Source organism: Cygnus olor, chromosome 11, assembly GCF_009769625.2.
Source record: "Cygnus olor isolate bCygOlo1 chromosome 11, bCygOlo1.pri.v2, whole genome shotgun sequence".
Lineage (NCBI taxonomy): Eukaryota > Metazoa > Chordata > Aves > Anseriformes > Anatidae > Cygnus > Cygnus olor.
In genome coordinates, this window is record NC_049179.1 from 13,001,108 (window position 1) to 13,022,450 (window position 21,343).

Genomic DNA, 21,343 nt, shown 5'->3' on the forward strand with positions numbered 1-21,343 from the left:
ACTTAAGCCTATCGCAATCTTTTGTGCGGTGTCACCGCCCTTCGTTTAAATCCTGCCCTCCCCCCGGCGCCCCGCTCCACGCCCGCCGCCCCGCCGCTCCTCCCCGCCGGCGGGGGCCGCAGCAGCGCCGTGCCGCGGCCGGCACCGCCCGCACCGACACCACGGCAGCGGCCCCCGCGGCGTTAAGGCGTGAGGAGAGCCCGGCGTTCGCTTGGGAGGGCTGCGGGGGGCGAAGGAGGGCCGGGGGAGGTAGGGACGGAGCGGGGCCGGCGGCCGGGCTCGGCCCGAGGGGAGGCGGAGGAGCCGCCGCCGTGAGGCGAGGGGAGCGGGGTCGTCCCTGAGGGAGAGCGGCGGGGGAAGGTGGCGGAGCCGGGGGGAGGCTCTCGCTGACTGAAAGCGTTTATAAACCCGGTTCTGCTAGCGCTAATTGGTGCTAAAGCGCGGTGGAAGGGGTCGTGAGCTTTTTATTTACGGGTAAACACATCCCTTGACAGCTCGCAGTGGTCTTGAGACGAGTTTTAACACCCCCCCTTTCTTTTTTTCTTTTTTTTTTTTTTTTTTTTTTTTTTTTGGAGCAGTGGAAATGAATTTGGTGTGTCGCTGTCACGGTGTTTGAAGATGGGTTGCTAGACTGTAGTGGGGAGAACATAATCGTACTGACACTAACTTCGTGTACGAAAAGTCTTTGAAAACAAGACTTTCTCCTCTGTATGTTTCTGTTCTGGAGCACTCCAGGAACTCTGGTCCTGTCGAAAGCAAGGTGTTATGCTCGGTAAATCTGAGGCAGTCGAGTAAATGCCATTAACTAATAATAAAGTGAAAATTATTAATTGTGCTCAAACAAGTTTTAAGAAGATGGGTTTAATGTTCCCTGGGATGCTTCCAAGGGGAATATGTTGTTTGGTAAATGATGATGGTGAGAATATTGATGTCCCACACATCAGATTGTCTGCTGTCGTGCAACATCTCTATCAACATGATCCAAAAGAAATCAAAGTCCATGTTGGAACCACATTTTACATTTGCTACACATCTTGCTGCAGTTAAATAATAACATTCTTTTGCTCCTTTCAGTCAGACTTAACTTTTTAACTCAGGCTCATAATTCTGGGTACTTACAACACATTTTAACAGGCTACACAAATCCAGAAATACATTATTCTCGGTTCACGACTATGTTGAAGTCCTGATACGTTCATACTTCTGTATGGGGGTATAAGTGACCATGATGCAAGTGAAAATTGGACCAGCCCATGCCCTTTGCAGGCCAAATCCAGTAATGTCCTGGCACAAACAGAGCCCATCTAATGGATTGCATCCATTCTCTGGGCAAGTTTATTTGTACATCTTCTCACCCGTTACCTGGAGGAACCCTTGGCCTTCTTTGCTCACTGGCAGGGAGGGACGTGAGCAGGATGTCTCCAGTTCTGGAAGTGGTAGGGTTAACAGGATGTGTGCTTTTTGGGGGGTGGAGGGGAACCCTTGCTGTAGAGCCAGGCTTGAGGGAAGGGGCAGATAGGCTGTTTTGGGTGTGACCAAAATTCGGCAGTTCTCCACCCACCCCTCACAGCAGCAGTGTGAGGGAAGTTCTGTTTACTTAAGTCACATTATAGCAGTTTAAAGGAAGGTCACGATTTGGGCCTAAACAATTTTGGTTTACGGCCAACAACTCGTTTTCAAAACTATAAATAGGAATGATTTCAGAATACTCTGACAAATAAAAATCAATGAGCAGCAGAAGCCAGCTGAACTGTATTTCAAAATATTTCCAGATATGTCCTTAAGTGAGGCAGTGGGATATTACATAGCACAAGGAATGCCTTTCATACAAATATTAACCTACTTTCTTTTAATGAGTAGTGACTACATTTAATGAGGATTTGAAAATTTCATTTTAGAAACCTTAGTTCTTACCCCTGGCTAGAAGAGGTGTTAAATGACCTAATAATCTCTTCCGTTTTAGATGCTGCTACTATGATTCTACACATGGTGCCATTCCCCTGGGACGAAGAGGAGACATCCTTGGTTTGGACAGTTTCTGTTGCAGCTCATCCACAGCCTCCATCTCTGCTGCCCACATCAGAAATACAGCGAGGCCTCAACCCATGGCAATTCCAGTAGATGAAAGGGCCACCAAAGCAGTTCGTAACTCCTTTAATATAAAGCAAATATTCTCTGCGCTCCTTTAATCTGTCCACAAGACTGAGGTACTGCTAACCATTCTCAGCGTTAGCAAGGTGCAAAAGTGGTGATTGTTTTTTGTTGGTCAGTTGCTTGTCTCCAAGTCTCTTACCAAATGTCATTTTCTTCCAGTAGAGGCTCTGGGTGTTCAGCTCTTTCGCATATGAAATGTGTAATGAAGAGTGACCCAGCTATCCCTTTTGGCTTGTTTCTTGGAAGAAAAAATGTAGAAAATACCACCTTGGTCAGTCATGGATGAGGCATTTCTTGGAGCAGCTGCCTGTTGAATCCTTCCTATAGATGTCATTGTTGCTTCATAGGTATGCCTTGCCAAGCTAGGTTCAAGATCACTGGTAGTCTGTTTTGGTTTTATTTTTTGTTTGTTTGTTTTTAGGATTGTTATTATTTGGTGGAATAAATCCTTGACTATTTTTGGTGCACCCGAGCATGTGGCCAGGTGAACATAACTCTGAAAGGTGTTGCGTGAACAGGGTGCACATCATTTAAGGAAAAATACAGTTTCTGTATATGCACAAAGGAACAGGGAAGAACAGGGTTAGGAACCATGTAGGCTTTGTCTTCAGTACATAAACTAACCAGTTCTCTCCTACTCCCCGTATAGCAACACTCTAGTGAAAAGGTATTTCCTTCCATTATTTTTATACAATTTGCAGGCCATTATTTGACTGTAAACACACAGTCTTACTGTAAAAGGGAGCCTTGAAGACGGATTCTCTTGGGTCCAGTAATTTGAGAAGGATTGTGGATCAGCTAGCTACGTGCTTTAAAGGTCCAGTAGATGTATCCGTATTGTTTAGGCTGAAAATTTTACTCGGTGATTTTTGGAGTGGTTATTTACTAAGTCCTTGGCACATCTCATTCAAGGAGGATTTGTACATACCTGCTTGATTTCATGGCTGCTGAGTCCAAAAGCATCCTGCAGGACTTTGGCAGCTCTGTGAATTAGTGTACAGACTTAGGAGACATGAAAATCAGGTAGCCATGCTTGGCTTTAAAAAGATTTCACTGACAGATTGAATGAAATAACACTATGGGGCTGAAAACAGCAGGCATTGTCAGATACAAGGGATTAAAAGGCTTTTTAGTGTGGCTTAATAGTGTACAGAAGATTGCCTTACTTGTGAGAGCTCTTCTTTCGTCACATTGATCTTTATTTTGCATTGTGCTTCATGCAACAAAAACCAGAGGTCGAAGTCTTCTTTCTTGAATCATCTGACAATGACTTGGTGCTTTTATTGCTTAGTAAAATCTTTTTTTTTTTTTTTTTTGTGAAGGAGAAATTGATTTTTTGCTGCTGTAACCAACGTTGAGTAATAGCTGAAGAAAAATACCAAGTTGTAATAATTTTATGAACGCTGTATGTGGCCTGGTTGGTGAGAGGAACTTACTACAGAATGGGTTACACTACTTTATATTACTGTCCTGTATGGATGTATTGATCTAACATAATGGGGAGCTAGCTGATGAAGGAATAAGAGGTAATTCAGCGGTTCCCCTGTGTCAGCTGTATGTGACTAAACCCATGAGGTGGTAATTACAAGATGATAGCTCCAATTCCGAGGGATGCAGCTGTCTTGTCAGGCTGAGAACTAGAAATGAGAGGAGGATAGCGTTGGCGGAGACTGACAAAGGAAATAATTTAATACAGAGCACGACTTTGCAAAAGGAGTTGGGCCTTCCTTTCACCAACAATGGAGCAGTAAGTCAGACAGAAAGAAAGGCAAGCGCGTTGACTGGTTTATTGTTTTTGAGACCTATTTTGTCTTAAATGGTTTGGTGCTAAGTAATTGTTTTGTGGTCAGAATTTACTGTCGCTGCTTTGTGAGAGACTGAACCTGCAAGGTCTGGGTCTGTCTCAGATCTGCAGAGGTAATCATGGTTGTTACACCAGGGATGCAACCTGAGACCTGGTGTGCATGCAGCAAAAAAAGACAGCCTGAGATCTGGAGGAGCAGTTAACTGATCACTTGCGACAGCAAATTGCAGACGCACAAGTTTTGTTTGATCCTCTTTGAAAATGATTTTGTGTATAAATAAGTAACTTTTAGAATAATAGGTAGGCTTTCACAAACAGACTTAAACTTGGTGTTTTGATGCTTCTTTTTCCTTTGTGTGGTGTAGTTAAAAATACGGTATCTGAGGTAAGAAAAAAATTATGTAGATATGGTAATATAAGTATCTCATTTATGTCTAAAATACTGTTTAGCTCCTGCTGCTGCAACAGAAAGATAATACAGCAAAAGTGGGTTTTATTTTTTCTTTCTTTATTCACTGTTTATCTCACTGTTGTTTTCACCACTTACCATATGTAATTGATTGGTTGTCCCCTGCTGTAAATATGGATCTTTAATACATTGACGTGGTAAAGAGACAGGTTTTTGTGTAAAAGGAAAATACAGCTACTAAACTTGGTTTCCACAGAATGGAAGGTTGTGCCATGTTTTATGCTGACAGCCAGTCATGGCTTTCTGCATCATGGTCTCATGTACAGGTACAGGTTTGTAGATCAGTTGGCGTGAAACTCAGAAGCACTTAATGGAAGAGTAGTAAATGCCATTGGTAAGAGTGGTCTGGCATAAACAGGAATCCCAGACCCTCCCTTCAGGCCCTTAGGTCTGTTTTTACTTTTTTTTTTTTTTTTTTTTTTTTTTGAGATCAAGAGAGAACTTCGTATTTTGGACAAAATGTGCAAGGGCCCACCCTTCCTGAACTGCATTTTTGGTTATATGTTCAGTCCTGCAGCTGTAATACTCAACAGAAGTTTTTGTTTTTGTTTTTTCTTTTCTTTTTTAACCCCCCTCTCCTTTTTAATACATATCATGAGAGGATTTAATAGATGTTTTCATAGAATAACTGCAAGGAGTCTCTGATTCTACACTTCTCTTATATTGTGCCTGAGTAGTCTGTGAGGAGAGCTGCTGATCGTTACCAGTTTAAGTCTAACACCTTTAATTCATCAGAAGTTCGTGTAATGTATTACTTACACTGGATGTAGGTGCCAAAACTGACCTGTAAACCTAAAATTAAATTGGGACTACAAAATTAATTTGACTTAGAGTGTGGAAAATAGCCTATAAATGGAATTCTTGCGGGAACAGTATAAAATTCCTCTTTGACATTGATTCAATGTAATTCTTTTCTTAAGAGGGTAACTTTAAGTTGTAGAACCAATACTTAGTTTTAACCAGCACAGACTTCTGCCAAATTTTGCGGTAAGACAAGTATTGACAAGAATGTTCTGTGGTGCTTCTGAATTTAAGGATTTCAGTGTCCAGCTTTATTGCAGCTGACTATGACAGACATCATACCCCCTTCCCAAACCTGATCAGATAGGTGATGCCATGAAATTAACATATTGTTTGCCATAAGTTTTAATTTATATAATGCACATGCACATAATAACATAAATTTATGGTAAAGATATGGTCAAAAGTGAATTCAGAATCTGAATGTCAAGGTTATAACTGAATCAGAAATTTATGTTCAAATCACAGTAATTGATGCCTGATTTGGGAGACTTTTTCAACTTGGACCCAAGAGTTAAAGGTCTGATTAGCTCCAGATCAAAAATATGTATTCTCGTAATAGATGGCGAGTGTTTGATTTATGCATGAAATTAATTTGAGGACTGAAATTATTCTAAATCATTCATATTTTGCTCTGGATGCTGGCATATTTTGCTAGGTATGCTGCTAGGAACAGTATTAAGAAACATATTTTCTTCTCTTTCTTGAGATTTAGAAATATTTTGTTGGTTTTAACAAGAACATGTTAATCATGTCTGATTTTTCAAGTTTTTCCCTGATTGTGCCTGTATTTAGAAGTCTGAATTAACACACGCACAGTCTTTGCATGAGAGCTCATGCATTAGATTGTCTCTGCAGGGGAAAATTTAGGGTACTTAAGCTAATTTGAACTATGAAAACACTAATTTTGAATGTTTTACTGAAAGTAACTCAGAATACCCTGGCATTCTGTAAAATGTAGGACAATGCTTTTAAACAGAGCAAGAGTACTCTGAATGCGGGGTCATCTCAAAACTTTCTACAAATTTTCTGACATCTGTAACTGACCAAGTCTTCCATATTATTTAACACAGTATTGGGCCGGTCCTTTACTAACCATGTAGGTGCAAAAGCAGGTGTAATGTCTGTCTGTCTGTAAAAAGAGCATGTCTGTCCGTGAGACCTTAATCATTTTAGCTATTCCAAGTAATCACTTAAAAATTGCCTCTTGCAACACCTCATTTGTCTGAGCCACTACTAAACATCCTCTTGTATTAGTAGAATTCTTAAAATGAATTACTTCTTCCAGACATGGAATGTGTTGATAGCAGGTAGCTCTTGCATCTTCTTTCACCCTTCTGCATGCTTAGGGTTGATCTTCTGATGCTGTTAGTTTCTTTTTAGCTCTGAACTGTCTGCATGTCCTTCCAAGAAGGATCTGCCCTTTCCTTGGTGATTCCAAGTTCTTTGTTTTTCCCAAGGTGACTGTCAATGGAAAAGCTGTAAGATCCAGTGTATTACCTCTATTGTACTGTATTTGCAAATAAAAGTAAAATATGATGAATGAGAATCCATGCTTAGATAGAAAACTGCACACGGAAACCCACCACCAGCAAAGACTTGGGAGAGCTTTTGGCAGTACAAAATATATGCATGTTCTTCTCCTAACTCATATAAAATAACAGTATTGGGAAGTACCTTATGCAGAAGTATAGTTCCAAAAAATGAAGACTAGATTAAAAAAGAAAAAAAAATCAGGTGGAGAGAGAATCCCAAACTTCATTAACAGAAATTTAGGACATCGTGAATCATCTCAAATTACAACTTGACCTAACCTTACTCAATACGAAAACATTTTACATCAAGAGGGGGAGGTAGATTTGCATTTTTGATAAAGTATAACTTTGTAATTGAAAACACTAGTAATAAAATCTGGAATATGTGGAAGTTGAAATGATATTCACAGCTTGAGACTTCCTCTGGCATGACTAGATGAGACTTTAAGCTACCAGATAAATCATTAAGCATCTTGCATTTGCAATCTATAATGGCAGTAGCTATTTATTATCAGTTATGCACTGTATTGTAATTATAATAGTGTTAGCTGCTAGGACTATAAAAGCTGTTAAGGAATATGAGAGTGCTTAAACTATAAAAAGCATATTTGTATGATTCCATAGCTATGCTGAGCCAAACACAGCATGTTTCACTAAAAAAAATAAATAAAAAAGCAATTTTTTTTCTGTCAGTGATATGGATGTATAGCTGCGTGGCTTTTGTTTCATGTATGGGAAAGAACAGTGGAGTACAAAGAGTATTAATAGGTGTTTATCCTGCAGGTGACTCCACAGAGCATATATACTTTGAGAAAGTTCTTCCTGGACACAGAATTCTGCCTGATAATCGCAAGTTCAAAGACAAGCATGAAAAATATCTCCCTTTCAAATTAACGCTTTTATATGCATGACAGAAACGCATAGGGTTGTTTGGTGCAGTGCTTGATACACTGAACTACTTGTTCACTCAGCAAAGGAAATTGCATTGCCTTTGAGATCCACATGTGAACCTAGCACCAGATATTAAAGAAAGTCAAAGTTGGCTTGGTTGTTCTAATAAGAAAAAACTGTTGAAGAAAATATTTCCCAGTAGAAATTAAGTAAAAATACATTTTATGCTGCAAGTCTAACATTCCAAAATTGAATCTGTAGTCTTTTTCTTTTTTTTCCCCTCAGTGAATATAAGCATGATCCAGTAATAACAAAGTAAGCAGGAACATACTTTAGTAAAACCTCATTAATCAGGGCAATCTGATATTAAATATAACGAATATCAGGAAACTATGAGAAATCGCCGAGCAAATGTGCTCATTAGTGACTTACTGGACAGCTTTGTGAGAGGTACTTGACTAAAACCCTGTTCCAGTTACTGTACATTTAACAAGCTCCATGAATAGCTATGGTCTAACAGCTTCCTGTTTCTCAGGCACACTCGGTAGTATTTCTGAAATTTTATAAAACAATAACCCTTAGGATGGAGTTTGCAGACCAGGCTGGTTGCTTATCAGGGCACTGCAATCTTGGATCCCACATCCTCTGCTGCCTGCTAAGTCTTGGAGACTCCAGTTTCTCATTCTGCGTGTGTGCTTGGCAAGCTGCTGCTGCTTCGTGTGGCACGTCTGCCTGAAGTTCACAAGCTACGTGTCCTGTCAGGATTTTTATCAGGTCAGGAGTTAGTCCTGGATTCAGAAAGCTGCCTGAACCCATGCCCCAGATGCCTACTGACTGCTTCTGTTCTGCATGCTGAGCCCATAAGCACAGCGGGCTCCTGGTTTGTTACAGGACTATGTGCAGTGACAGAATTAGGGCTGAGGCGTTCACTCAGAACTGGTTCCATTGCTCCTGGGTGCCTGTGTGCGAATGGAAGAGCATCCTGTTCGCTAATCAGCCTGGCCCAAACATCCCCAGTAACAGCTGCTCTGATGCTTCCTCATATTCCGAAGTTTAAACATACTGGAGTCCACATAAAATAAATAACTAAATAGAAGATCGTGCTATTTATAATTAAAATCACCTATATGAGGGAAAAAACGAAGAGCGAAGATCTGAATAGGCCTATACAGACGTTAATCTGTATAATTCAGTTTGTTTTGGATAATGGAAAAGTAGAGTTACAAAGAAAAAGCCTGCTCTTTTTGGTGGTGGTCAGATGCTCTGTAATATTATTTTAGTAACAAAGCAGCTTTATTTTTGTAAGTCTGTTAGAAAAAACTAGTATCGCTGTGATATTAAATCAGTAGTTTAGAGACTCAGTGCAGTGGGTCCGGTTCCTATCGCACAGACCAGCAGACACGGATCCTCGTCATCCTGCTTTAAAGAAAGGATGAAGCGGGAGGACCTCGCACGCTGCCTGTCCGGGAGCTGCCCGGCCGTACGTTTGTAAAACCACGGCCGGGCCTTCACTTGCAGCCCGGGCCGTGTCCCCTGGGGCCGCGTCCCGCACCGCCCCGGCTGCCGGGCCGCAGAACGACATGTCGCGGCGGAGCTGCCGCTCGCCCTTCTGCCCACCCCCGTGTCCCCCAGCGCCTCTCGCCGCTCTCTCCCCGGCTCCCCTTCGAGCTCCTCCTTCTCCTCCTTCCCCTCCCCGGGCTCCTCCGGCGGCTCCGGGCCGAGCCGCGCCTGCCCCCGCCCCTGCCGGCAGCCGGGGCCGCCCTCCCGCGGCTGCGAGCTCCGGCACAAGATGGCGGCGGCCGCTCGCTGGGCCCTGCTGGGCCTGGCGCTGTGGCTCTGCGCGGCCGCCCGGGCCGGCGAGCCGGAGGGGAAGCGTCGGGCCGGGCCGGCCAAGAAGAAGGATATTCGGGACTACAACGATGCGGACATGGCCCGGCTGCTGGAGCAGTGGGAGGTACGGCCCTGGAGCGGGCAGGAGGGAGAAGGGAGGGATGCTCGGTGGCTTTCGGGCGGCTGGGGCCGATTTGTGTCCCCTGAGGGGACACCGCCGGGCTGAGCGGGCTCCTCGGGGAGCTGCCCTTAGCCTGGGCACCTCCAGCTGCCCTCTGCCCAGCGCCACCAGCCCCGACCGCCGGCTGGGGAACGACCCCGGGCTGCAAAGGCTCGCTGGCGGTGCGATGCCAGCGACTGGCAGCGTTAAGCGATACGTGTTTTGTGAGTAGAGGTTGAATAGCAAGAGGAATGTCCATTTCACCTTTACAGAGTAGTTATATTGTTGGGTTTTGTTTGTTTGTCTTTGGTGGTTTGTGTTTTCCCTTCCTTGCCACCCCTCATTATAATGTTTTTTTTTTTTCTATTTCCATGTCTCTGTCCTCCTCCATCCCCATCAGCCCGCTGCCTTAGCTTTCTTTGACAGGTTGCTTTGGACAGTTCCTCATCGCTCTTTTCTCCATGTGGTTGTCGTGCTACTGTTTGGTTCTCTGCATTATTTTTATGTTCTGTCATCTTCTGATAAACGCCAGAGTACTCATGCCTTGTTTTTACTCATGAGGCTGTTCTCCAGAACATTCTGCACAAAAACTGGAGGAAAGCTACTGTCTCATGCAACACCAGTGACGGCTGCAAGTCAAAATGAAGAAGTAGGGTTTGTATTCGTAATCTGGATGCGGTTACTTCTCTGAGAAGTAGGGGTGCCTGCCTTGGACCTGCTTGGCAGGTTGGGGACTCCTCGTTCCTGTGAAATGTTACCGTGTCTCCCCCTTCAGAAAGGCAGTTTCTTAGAAAACTGAGTTAAAATTTAAATTAAATTATGTAAAAAGCCCAAAGTTCACTTTCTGTTAGTGTTATCAGCCAAGGACCAGATAGTCCCAGATGCTAAAAAATCAGCTTAAATGGTAGTAGTGGGCAAATCTAACCAAGTTTGGCATAGTAGGAAAAATCTTAAACAGTAAGTATGTCTGAGCTTGTGAATTAGTAGGTTGGTGAAAGGGAGACGCAAGTTACTGCCTTTGGGACTCTTTGGCTTCATGTTCTGTTCCAGCTGTGTGGTAAGCAGGGTCAGGAAGCTGTTCTGTTTTTTTCTCTTTAGTTGGAGCATGACTCTGATCCAGTTCGCCATGTGCTGCACGAATGTTTGCAGTCATGTTGCATGCAGATGTGGCCGAGCAGCTGGAGAGTTTGCAGCTCAGGTTGGCATTGCCGCTGTGGAAATGCATGTACAGCCAGAGCCATAGAAGAAAAAAATCTTACTGGAGCAGGGGCTCAACAATTACCGATTGTGTGGTCTTCTGGATGGTCAGCTGTATGGCATTTCCCCCGAGAGTAGTTAGGGCAGATATGGGGAACATGAGAGACTTGAGGGTGGGGTGGTGGATAAAGAAGAAAGGCTGAGAATGGGCTTGATGGGGTGGGGATGAGAGAAACAAAGGAGCCATTATGAATTTGGATAAGAGCAAGAGTTATGCTTGGGAGTGAGGGGGCACAGGGCACAGAGCTGTACAGAATCAAGTTTCCTTAGTTTCAGCTGAGTGAGATGATTCCTAATATTCTATATTTCCATGGCAGTTAGCACAGAATCACTGGAGGGTGGTGGTCTCAGCATCCCTGGGGTCAGCCACAAGCCTGGCAAGGTACTGTCTCTGCCATGTGTGTGGCTGCCTGGTGAACATAGCGTGATCTGGTGGGGAATGAGCATGGGGAGAGAGGAAAAGAGAGGGATTTTGCTTCAGCAGCTCAGCTGCAGAATGTGAACTAGAGCTTTAAAATATGAGCTCTGTCTTCTTTCATCCTGCTCTCTTACTTGGGAGACTGTTTTAAAAGATTCTGCTTATATTAACTGCAGATAGATAAGTAACATTTCTTTATGAACGTGGTTTTTGTTAGAGATTTCATTGCAATCTTCAGCATTTTTGAAACTTGTTTTGATACCACTAAGGCCTGAGGGGCCAAAGTTACTACTAAGATCTTTCCAAACTTTTAAGGTCAATAGGTTGGAATAGAGCGGGCTTGCCAAAGTTAGAGAAGTTAAAGGGTTTTAATTTTGACATCTTGCAGATTTTAATTTCGGTGGCTTCCTACCCCCACAGGGATCAGTAAATGAACTATGATTTATCAGCATTTGGTGTACTCAGCCATTACTTTTGGTAGAAAAGAAATAGGGTAGGAAAAATGGGCTTGGTGTGTGCCACCCAGGGATTTACCGTGTGGTAAAGGACTCTCCAGCAGCCTTGAGTCCGGAGGAGCTGGAAACAGAACTGAGAATCTTGTCCGGAGGTTCTTCTGTTGCTAAAATGTCGTTCTTTCAAACAGTTTGCTGTTGCTATAAGCTTCAGGGTTTCTAAGGTTTGACTCTGAGCTATGAGTATTTAATAGGCTATGGAATTAGGTGGTGTTTGTTGCTGATATTTTTAAAAATAAAGATACAGGAAGTTGATGAGAAAGGTACGAGAATGGGAACTGAAGGCGGACAAAGAAGGAATATATAGTTGTCACTGTATCTATGCAAAGCTTTCCCTCTGACACCTCATGTTAGAGTTTAAATTAATAAATCTGCTGGATATTTCAAAGCAAAAGCTTTCACTTTTCTGCCTTTACTTTGTAGACAGCTTTATAAATACAAAATTTTGCGATGTTCTGTACAAGATCACCAAGAAAAGAAGTAGCATGTAGGAGAGCTTTTGACTGCTTCTTATAATGTTTCTACTGAAACTGCAATAATAGCGCTTTATAAACATTCAGTTGAATTGTTAAGGGAAAAAAACAGATAATATATATTCCTAGGTTGGGCTGTCACTAAAGCCGAAGTCAATTTCTATATTGTATAAGGAATATTTGCAAACACTTGTTTCTGCCTTTCCCTTTCAAAACTATGAAATAAGTTGGTTTTGCACTAGCCAAACTGGTATAAAGTAAGGTTTAATTTGCTCTTACTTCTGAAGAACATTTTTCATTCAATCATGTAAGATCTTGTCCTTCAACAATACTTTACAAATACAAGCATTTTCTGGCTTCCTCTGCAATAAGCCTTGTCCCGCTTAGTGACGGCAGCGGGACTTTCCTGGGGCTCTCCTTTGCTCCCAGTTCATTTGATGTGGAAATGTCAAAGGCATGTGAACTACTTAAATGCGTGCTTCAGACTTGAAAAATTGAGACAGATATGTAATTAGTAAAGAAAGGAAGGATGAAATGTAAGTCATTTACAAATCTCATTCTATAGTAATTAAATTTTGAAGTCCCCTGTCAGAAAGACAGCATATTGTATGTAATTGAGATGGGAAAAGAGGGTAGCTCGCTTGTATGAAACCTTAACCTTTAAAGGGTATGGGACGCTCCCTGTAGTGTGAGGGTGTTGTGGGAGTTTATATGCGCAGGCAGAAATGAGAAGGTAATGCATATGTAGCTCTAAAAATTAAGCTGGGCTCCTGACCTCTGAGGCGAATATCTCTACATATTTCTGCAGTTCACATTCCCAATGGAGCAATGCATATTTTTGCTAAATGTTTGAAGTCAAAACAACACCTAAAATATCTACCTTAATTCCCACAGATTTACTAGTGCTTGGGTGAATGCCAGTATAAGATTTCTGATTTCTTTTTTTCCTTTTCTTTTTTTTTATTTCTGTAATGTAAATACTGTTAAGTAATCAAATTCTGGATTAATGTAAGTTGTCACTATACTCACTCATCTCTGTTGGGAGCTTTTTCAAGGGGCAGTAGTTTGAATTCTGCCTTTCCAAATATTTAAATGCCTGTCAACGTCAGTAGAAGCATTAATAATTTCTTTTTTCTTTTATCTAATACTGATTTTGTCTTGGTGATTATGTTGTCAGAAAGTGAACTTCTCTTCATCTGTGCGTTAGAAAAATCATGAAACCTTTAATATAAGTTTTCTTGTGACTTGAGCATTGAAATTCTGAATTCTTTTATTTGTTTAAAGACTACAGTGAGGAAAATGAAATTCTCATTAATGGCAAAGTTCCCAGAACTGAGCTTTGACCTCCTTTGTACATTGCTTTTATTGTTATTTATATGTGTATGAGGCTCTTCAGTTCAGCTTTTTCTCGGTTCATCTTGTGTGCTTAGTAAACTCTGTGAAACTCTGAGGAAGAAAAATTCTGAAGTTATTTTTGAAGTACCAAGTTGGAGTTGAGTTGAATTGGCCATGAGGCTGAAATATTTCTCAGTACGTGGTAAAATGAGATTCTACCTGTTGCTATGAAAATGTGCATCATTGCGAGGGGAGGGTTGTAAATGGGAAGAGCACTCTTAGTGACATATCCTGAGACAAAACTTGCTGCTGCTTCTTACTCAAGCGTCTCCATTGTTAAACTACATAGTGATATCTCTTTATCAAAGCAGAGTTACTCCCTAAATGACAGAGGGCTTAGAAAAAGAACAGTTTTGTGGAACAGTTAATTTTAAATTATCCTTTTCCTTTTCAAAACAGAAAGATGATGACATCGAAGAGGGTGATCTTCCCGAACACAAGAGGCCTCCAGCACCAATAGATTTCTCAAAAATTGATCCAGGCAAGCCTGAAAGTATCCTGAAACTGACGAAAAAGGGGAAGACTCTGATGATGTTTGTCACCGTGTCAGGAAATCCCACAGAAAAGGAGACAGAAGAAATTACCAGCTTGTGGCAGGGCAGTCTCTTCAATGCAAACTATGATGTACAAAGGTAAGCTGTTGTACACAAGGATAATGTTTTTGCTTTTACAGAGCTCTTATTTCTTTCTTCCTGAAAATCTTTTTGGTTGTTCATCCTGTGCTCCTCCCTAGCTCCATCAATCCTCACTCTTGCTTTGTTTCAGCACCAGTTTATATACTATTTTGTTTTTCTTCTAAGTCACTCTGGAAAAATTCTGGTGTGGTGCACAAATCTTTTTAACGCTTACTCACGATGTGTATATAGCCTAGCTTCTTTTTATCTCATTATGGTTCAGCTATGTATCAGTTTTAGCTGCAATAGTTTGCCTTTATGTGTTGATGGAAAACATCACACTTGGAAAACTTGTAACCACAAAAGGCTTTTTGTTCCTCTGGCTAAAAATGAGATTTTTATCCGAGAGAGAGGATGATTTTGAGGCCAAGGAATGTTGCACTCTTGAGTTGAGACTGAGAAGGGTTGCAGTAAGAGCATGAAACAGATTTAATGTCCATTAGTAGATTTTATGTAGTGTCAAATTAGTTCTAGAGTTTTCTTCATAGTCTTTCTTCTCCTTAGTTGTTTGTAAGCTTAATACTTTTTATTCATATGTGTGGTAGTAAACTGTTCTCATCCTCATACCCAAGCAACAGCAAAACCAAGACCAATTTCTTGCTTTTAAATGGGTGTCTATCTTGGAGTGCTCTGAATTAAGCAAAATGTTTTAGCACCGAAAAGGCACAGAGCTAACTGAAAAAAATATATGTGTCTTTCCTGTAGGTTTATTGTTGGCTCAAATCGTGCAATCTTTATGCTGCGTGACGGTGGTTATGCCTGGGAGATCAAAGACTTTCTGATAAGTCAAGAAAGGTGTGCGGATGTTACTCTGGAAGGCCAGGTTTATCCTGGCAAAGGAGCAGATGAAAGTGAGAAAGGAAAAAACAAAACAAAACCTGAAAAAGCAAAGAAGAAAAAAGATGCAGACAAGAAATCTAAAAGCAGCAAAGAGGACAACCGAGCAACCAAGCAGAGAGATGATCTATGACGGTCGCATTAACCAGACTGAATACTGCTCTGCTGTTCCTTGAAGGGAAACTGAAGTTTCTGTACAATTTCTGGCTTTACTTGGGGGGAAGGAAGGAAGCAGACATTACTGAGGTTGAAAGACTTGTATGTTGAAATACACCAGTTTACTTATTAATGTTGGCCATTTGTTTAGTTACAGGAAAGGTAATGTTTAATACCAGCGACTGACTAGTTTGTAATTCTTCATGCTTTTGTTGTTCAAAGTTAACATGAAAATCTCTGTGTCTGACATTACAAACTTAAGTGGAAGGGAAGAAATACAGTCTCAGAATACACCTGTGTTTACCTGTAGTAGCTGCTGTGTGTCATGGGTATGCAAATTGGTCATTCATTCATTGTTGCTCTTAGGTAGCAGAGTTCATTTCTAAAAGATTCTTTAGGAAGCCAGTTTGCCAGACTAAGTTTGCAAAACTGGCTGAAATTGCAAAGAACAGTGTTACAGTGGCCAAAGGTGCCTGAAATTACAGGGTTTAGGACATGTCTGACTAGACTGTCTTTTTTTAAAATAAACAAAAACTCTTCTGTCCATACCAAAAATCCACAGAAGCGCTTAAAAGCATTATAGAAGGTAGGCAGATGCTCAACAAATGCACTCCAAATCAGTACAGAAAAGAGATTCCATACCTATCAGAATTGATGCTGTTGAGGTTAATGGAATTACAACGCCAACAGGAACGGTGTCAGGGTGAAAGGAAAAGTCAGATTCATGGCATTCAAGTTGCTACTGCTGCCAAAGAACTGTGACCGCCAATGCAAATGCTATGTATGCCCCATTATCTTGACAGTGAGTGAGAAGATACAACTTTAACTCAAATTAATTTGTTTTGCTAAGAGTTTGCTTAAATCTTTAAAAAAAAAAAAACACTAGTTACAATAGAGAGGTATACTTGAAGTAGACGTATCGCTTAATGATGCCTAATAACCAGATTATGGTGATTTTTTTTTTTGATTTTTTTTGGTAGATTCCTGAGGGACATTGTTGACTGTAAATGAATATTGATTTAAGTACTATGAAGATTGATATTTGGGAGCAAGTCAGATTTTTCCTTGAAAGACTTTATGTAATTAGGAAGGTGTATTCAGTTGAATGCATGGCTTAGAGTTGCATTTCCTTTATCCCTTACTAAGGACTAAATGCACCGAGTTTTTTTTGTCCACATTGTTTATCGTTTTCCAGAGGATTAGCACAGTATTAATTGTCTTCATTCAATAGTACTAAGATAATGTTGCTTTGACTTTTTTTCAAGGTGCTAATATCCAAGTGTTTTGGATGAAAGGTCCTAATTGAACCATAATGGTTGATTTTGTGGAATACTTCAATATCAAAAGTGGGAAACTGTGACTTATTGAGTGCTTGTTCCGAAATAAATTATGTGGCTAAACCTACTGTTTCACTGAGTAGTAAAACCTTTTAAATAATAATACATTTAGATAGATATCTGGGGAGAAACTAGCCTGTCTTTGGTTTCTGTAATTACTTGTAAGGACTGAATGATGTTGATGGGAGTTCCAGGTGATCATTTTTATTTACTTTCAATGGCATTTGTATTGAGTATTAAATAAACCTTTCCTACCACACTTCACTGAAGAATCGTTGGAGTGGAAAACTGAAAATCATGTATTTCTTCAGGTTTAACTTTTATATACTACTGTTAATCCAAAAACGTAGAGGAGTTGAGATAAGCCTCTGTAGATACTTGGATATTGCACTGGGGAGAGATGTGTAGTCCATTTCTTGTTCATAATTAACTGATCATTTTGTAATTTTTTCTGGTTTTGTACCTCCCTTTTTTTAAAGAATATTGCTTCTCAAAAGATGAACATAGTTCAAATGAAACTAAATATGACATTGACCATGTTTTTGTCTTTTTACAACATAAATCTGTAATATAGAGATGACAAATCAGATTACCATCAGAAATGTGTGGAAATGTTCTGTCGTTTTCCTAATGTTACGAAGCATAAGCATATGACTTATTTTTTGATTAAACTGTTTTTTTTTTTCCTGAGCTGAATAATTAAGCAATGCAAAATAGTATATGGATAATATAAAATCAAATATGCTAAGGAGGAGGGACAAATACTACCCTACAACTCTAGCCCAACTTTTGAGAATAGATGCTTGTTTTAATCATTCATAAATCAGTGTTTACAGTAGACTGGGTCTCTTCCCCTTCAAGTTAAAAGAACTGGGAGAGACCAGCTTTGAAATTCGGCCAGCCAGTTGGCCAGTTATTTGTTTTTGAGTGATTAGTTTGAATTTGCTAAATGTAGGCATGTTTTGTACCACATAGCTCACTTTAAATGCTTTTTTTGTTTGTTTCTGTCTTTGTTTTTCAAAGATTTTGCTAGGTATTCTGGTGTTTGACTCGTGTTTTTTTTTTTTTTTTTCTCGTATACAAAAAAAATGCCTTCAGGTAGACTTTGTCTTGCATTTTCCTTCTCTTTTCTCCCCCTGTCCTCTACCACCCATGCTTTATACCCAACAAATGAATAAATATGCTATTAAGTGTAATGTGGTCATCTAGAAGTAACTTAATCACCAGCCAGTCTTTCTCCGATGTCACAGTTCATAAATTCTACTCCAAAACACTTCGTGTTCCCTTTTAAAACTCTTTGGGATCCTAGCACTTGTACTGGTACAGTGTTACATAATCAATGTTATTTTCTACTCATTTAAGAGACCCAAAGACGATATTATAGATATGTATAAAAATATCTTCAAAAAGTTATTTGAGGTTGTTAATGTTCTTGAAGTAACCCAGCAGATGCTGGTTTTCACTGTACAGTGTTGTGCATTCAAGTCTCACCAGCCTTCCAACAAAAGGTTTTTGTGGCTCTATAAGCAGGCGAAAGATACAGCCTTTACAATGAAGTTCAACAAGTAGGTTGGTGATTATATTTCATCTTGTTCTTTCCTTCTTACTAAGTTCTACACAGAGGTACATGGAAAAACATCTGCTGTCCTGACAGCTAAACTTCTGCCGTTTTTCTCTACTCCATTTAGTTATTTCTCTGTTCTAGTGTTGTAATTAAGTTTTCAAGGTTATCGTTATATTTTAATCCAGCTGCCCTTCTCAGAAAAAAAACAAACAACAGTTTGACAATGGTACCGCACACGATGTAGTTGCATTTTGTAAAAAAATTCCGGTTGACATTATGTCAGATAAAATACTGGAATGAATATCTGTTTTCTTTTTCAAGATAATCCTAATGTATACTGTTTGCCTTGTGTGTTCTACTGTGTGTGGGTTTTTTTTGTTTTGGTTTGGTTTTACTTTTTTTCCAATTAAAATTCCAAGCTGGAAGAGAACAAGGGCATTTCCTATTCTTGGGGGCTTAACATCATCAAGCAAAGTAAGTAAGGAAGCTGACATTTAAATTAACAGGACAAGGACCTGGAAGACCTGAGAGAAGAAGCATATGCTATAGTTGAATCCTGGTGGTTGAATTTAGAACAGAACACCCTCACCAAAGACTACATCTTATTATTTAGGAGATGCAAGCAGTGTAAACATTGATTTTAAAAAGAGGAGAATTCCAGGTACAGACCTGACTACATTGCTAAGGTTTACACATAACAATGTAATAAGGTTCAGTGCCATCAATTTAATATAAAAGCATTCCTTTTACCAGTCTTTTATCTCTATCTGCTGCACAGTCTTTTTCCTGCTAGCAAAAGATGCATAGGATTTGCTGTTTGCATTCCTTTTGCAGCTCCTCTTTTAGTTTGTCCCTAACACCGTTCTTGCACTTGATTGTAAGTGAAGGACACATTTTTAAAATTTCATCTTTAAGTCCGTTATGACACATTTAGAAGTTCCCCAGCCAACAGGACTTCTGATACTCACTTCTCAAAGCATTTCTCTTCTCCGAAAAGTCAGGTCAGCTTTGGCTTCAAAAAGACCCCACATTCCCGTCACTGCTTTTAAACTCTTTCAATTTTCTTTCAAAAAGGAAATCATAAATTAAAGTATCATTCCATTAAGATACGGAACAGCCTATTTTTTGTTTGATATTTGGCCACTGTTCTCTTGGGCTTTATAGTAAGGCTTGGGAATTATTTCCAGTCTTTCTGTGGCTCATTTCCTTTTCTATGTAAGGAGTAACATTGCCTTCTTCAGAGTTTTCTTTGATTGCGTTGCATGTTTACAGCAATGCAAAGAGCCCATGCCTGGATAAGATGCATGGAGATGCCTCTGTTTTTGCAAATACCTGTTCCATTAGTACTGTGATACTTCTGATTCTTAAGATTTCCATCCTACTGTGTGTGTTGCTATAATTTCATTTGATAATTCTTACTCTATCTGCATATCACTGTTTTCAGTCCTTCACACTGTCATTTTAACAGGGACAAGACTCTGGATTCAGTTTATATTAAATTGCCAGGAGGTTAGAGCTGCTTGAATTCATTAGAGGAAAACACTCCGCTGTTTAATTTCCAATTAAAAAAAAAATTCTGGCAATGCAACTTCTTGGACACACAATCTCAAGCAGAAGAGGTTTGTGCACTGTGGATTCTGATTATTATTTAAAAGGTTGATGTAACGCATTACAATCAAACATTACACAGTGTACCAGATTTTATCCAAAGACAACTGGTTAATGCTTTGTTTCTTTCCAGTGTGATGCTACTTAATAGGCCAATGGTTTCACTATTGATACTGCTGTTAGTTGGGACTAAGGTATCGGTGTCATTGTAGCAATGGATTTTTCTAATATCAAAAGTAGGTCTGTTAACCATCACATAACAGTAAAAAATTCTAATAAAAGATTTTTGAAAAAGAAAAAAAGTTTTTTTGAAATGTTGGATGTTATTGTGGGAGGGGGAAATGGGATAGTTAAAGGAGCTGCAGCCTCCTTCCAGTTTTACTGGCAAAGGCCAGCAAATACATATTGGCAGAGCACATGAACTTGCTGTTAAGATAAGGATGGCCTTGGGTCAGGCACTGCTCCTCGCCTGCTGATCCCACACTGCTCTGCATTGTGTGATAACGACAGAGTCTTCCTGTCTTGTGAAGTACTGTAATTCATGCCATTTAGGGTGCCTTCAGATACTTCAGCTCTTAAACAGCAGTACTGGGTGACCGCATCGAAATAGTCTTTCATCCTGTCATCTGAAATGAAATCTCACAAGTATCCAAAACAGTACATACTTCAAATTGCAGAATTCCTTTGTATGAACATTGTATTATTTATCCCGCCTGTCATAGCACAGTGCAACCCTCCTGGCTTGCCATCCTTGATAGTCAGCTGTTGTCTTTCTGCTGCTGTAAAACACGTTAATAGCCATGTGAACTTTAGATAATTGCAGTTATAATAGGATGCAGTTGCCAGGGAACTTAGTGGAAGTGCAGATATGGAGGTGTTTTAGTACTTAATACAGCAGGTGAGTAGAGGATTTTGAAAACTGTAAGCGTTTAATGTGGGAGGTAGGTATTTTGTTGTGATCTAATGAGCTGTGTAACCCAACCCAAAGGCCATGTTCCCTCCACCTTCCATCCTGTCTCCGCTCCTTCCCACCCTATTCCCTCATCACATCGCCATATAAGCCATATTGCTCAGTCTCAGATAACCCTAGTGGTGCAGAGCCTGAAATATATTTCAGTCACCTTAGTATTTGTGGCAGTAGCGCTAAGCCAGGACAGTCTTACTTCCTGGGATGGAAAATCAACCTCAGGTTCACGACAGCAAAAATGACACTCAAGAAATACCCAAATACTTAGTAGCAGCAGTTGAATATTGGAGATGTAGTGCAGCAGAAATAAAAGCCAGATTAGCTGCACCAGTTCCTTAAGGTGCTGCTACCAACTCACAGACCCTTGGGCCTTAGTGGGGGGCTGGCACTTCAGGAAACATCTCCGTCCTGTACTGTTCATTGCACACTTACACAAGAGAAGACAAGGCTGTGCCTGTACTGGGGCTGATCTCTCCCTAACCTCACTTTACATCCTTTGCC

The 21,343-nt window shown here is 40.5% G+C and overlaps 1 protein-coding gene across 2 annotated transcripts; it reads left to right on the top strand.

Annotated features, from left to right (window-relative positions):
* Positions 1 to 115: 115 nt before the first annotated feature.
* Positions 116 to 17,896, top strand: MESD (mesoderm development LRP chaperone). 2 transcript variants are annotated; one of them, XM_040569490.1, is made up of 4 exons: positions 116 to 249; positions 1,964 to 2,141; positions 14,099 to 14,331; positions 15,079 to 17,896. In XM_040569490.1, exons 2-4 carry the CDS (start codon positions 2,106 to 2,108, stop codon positions 15,341 to 15,343), a joined length of 534 nt encoding a protein of 177 aa, XP_040425424.1. In that variant the 5' UTR covers positions 116 to 249; positions 1,964 to 2,105; the 3' UTR covers positions 15,344 to 17,896. The 2 variants fall into 2 exon arrangements, with proteins under 2 accessions (XP_040425424.1, XP_040425423.1); XM_040569489.1 differs by lacking the exons at positions 116 to 249; positions 1,964 to 2,141 and adding an exon at positions 8,701 to 9,608.
* Positions 17,897 to 21,343: the final 3,447 nt, after the last annotated feature.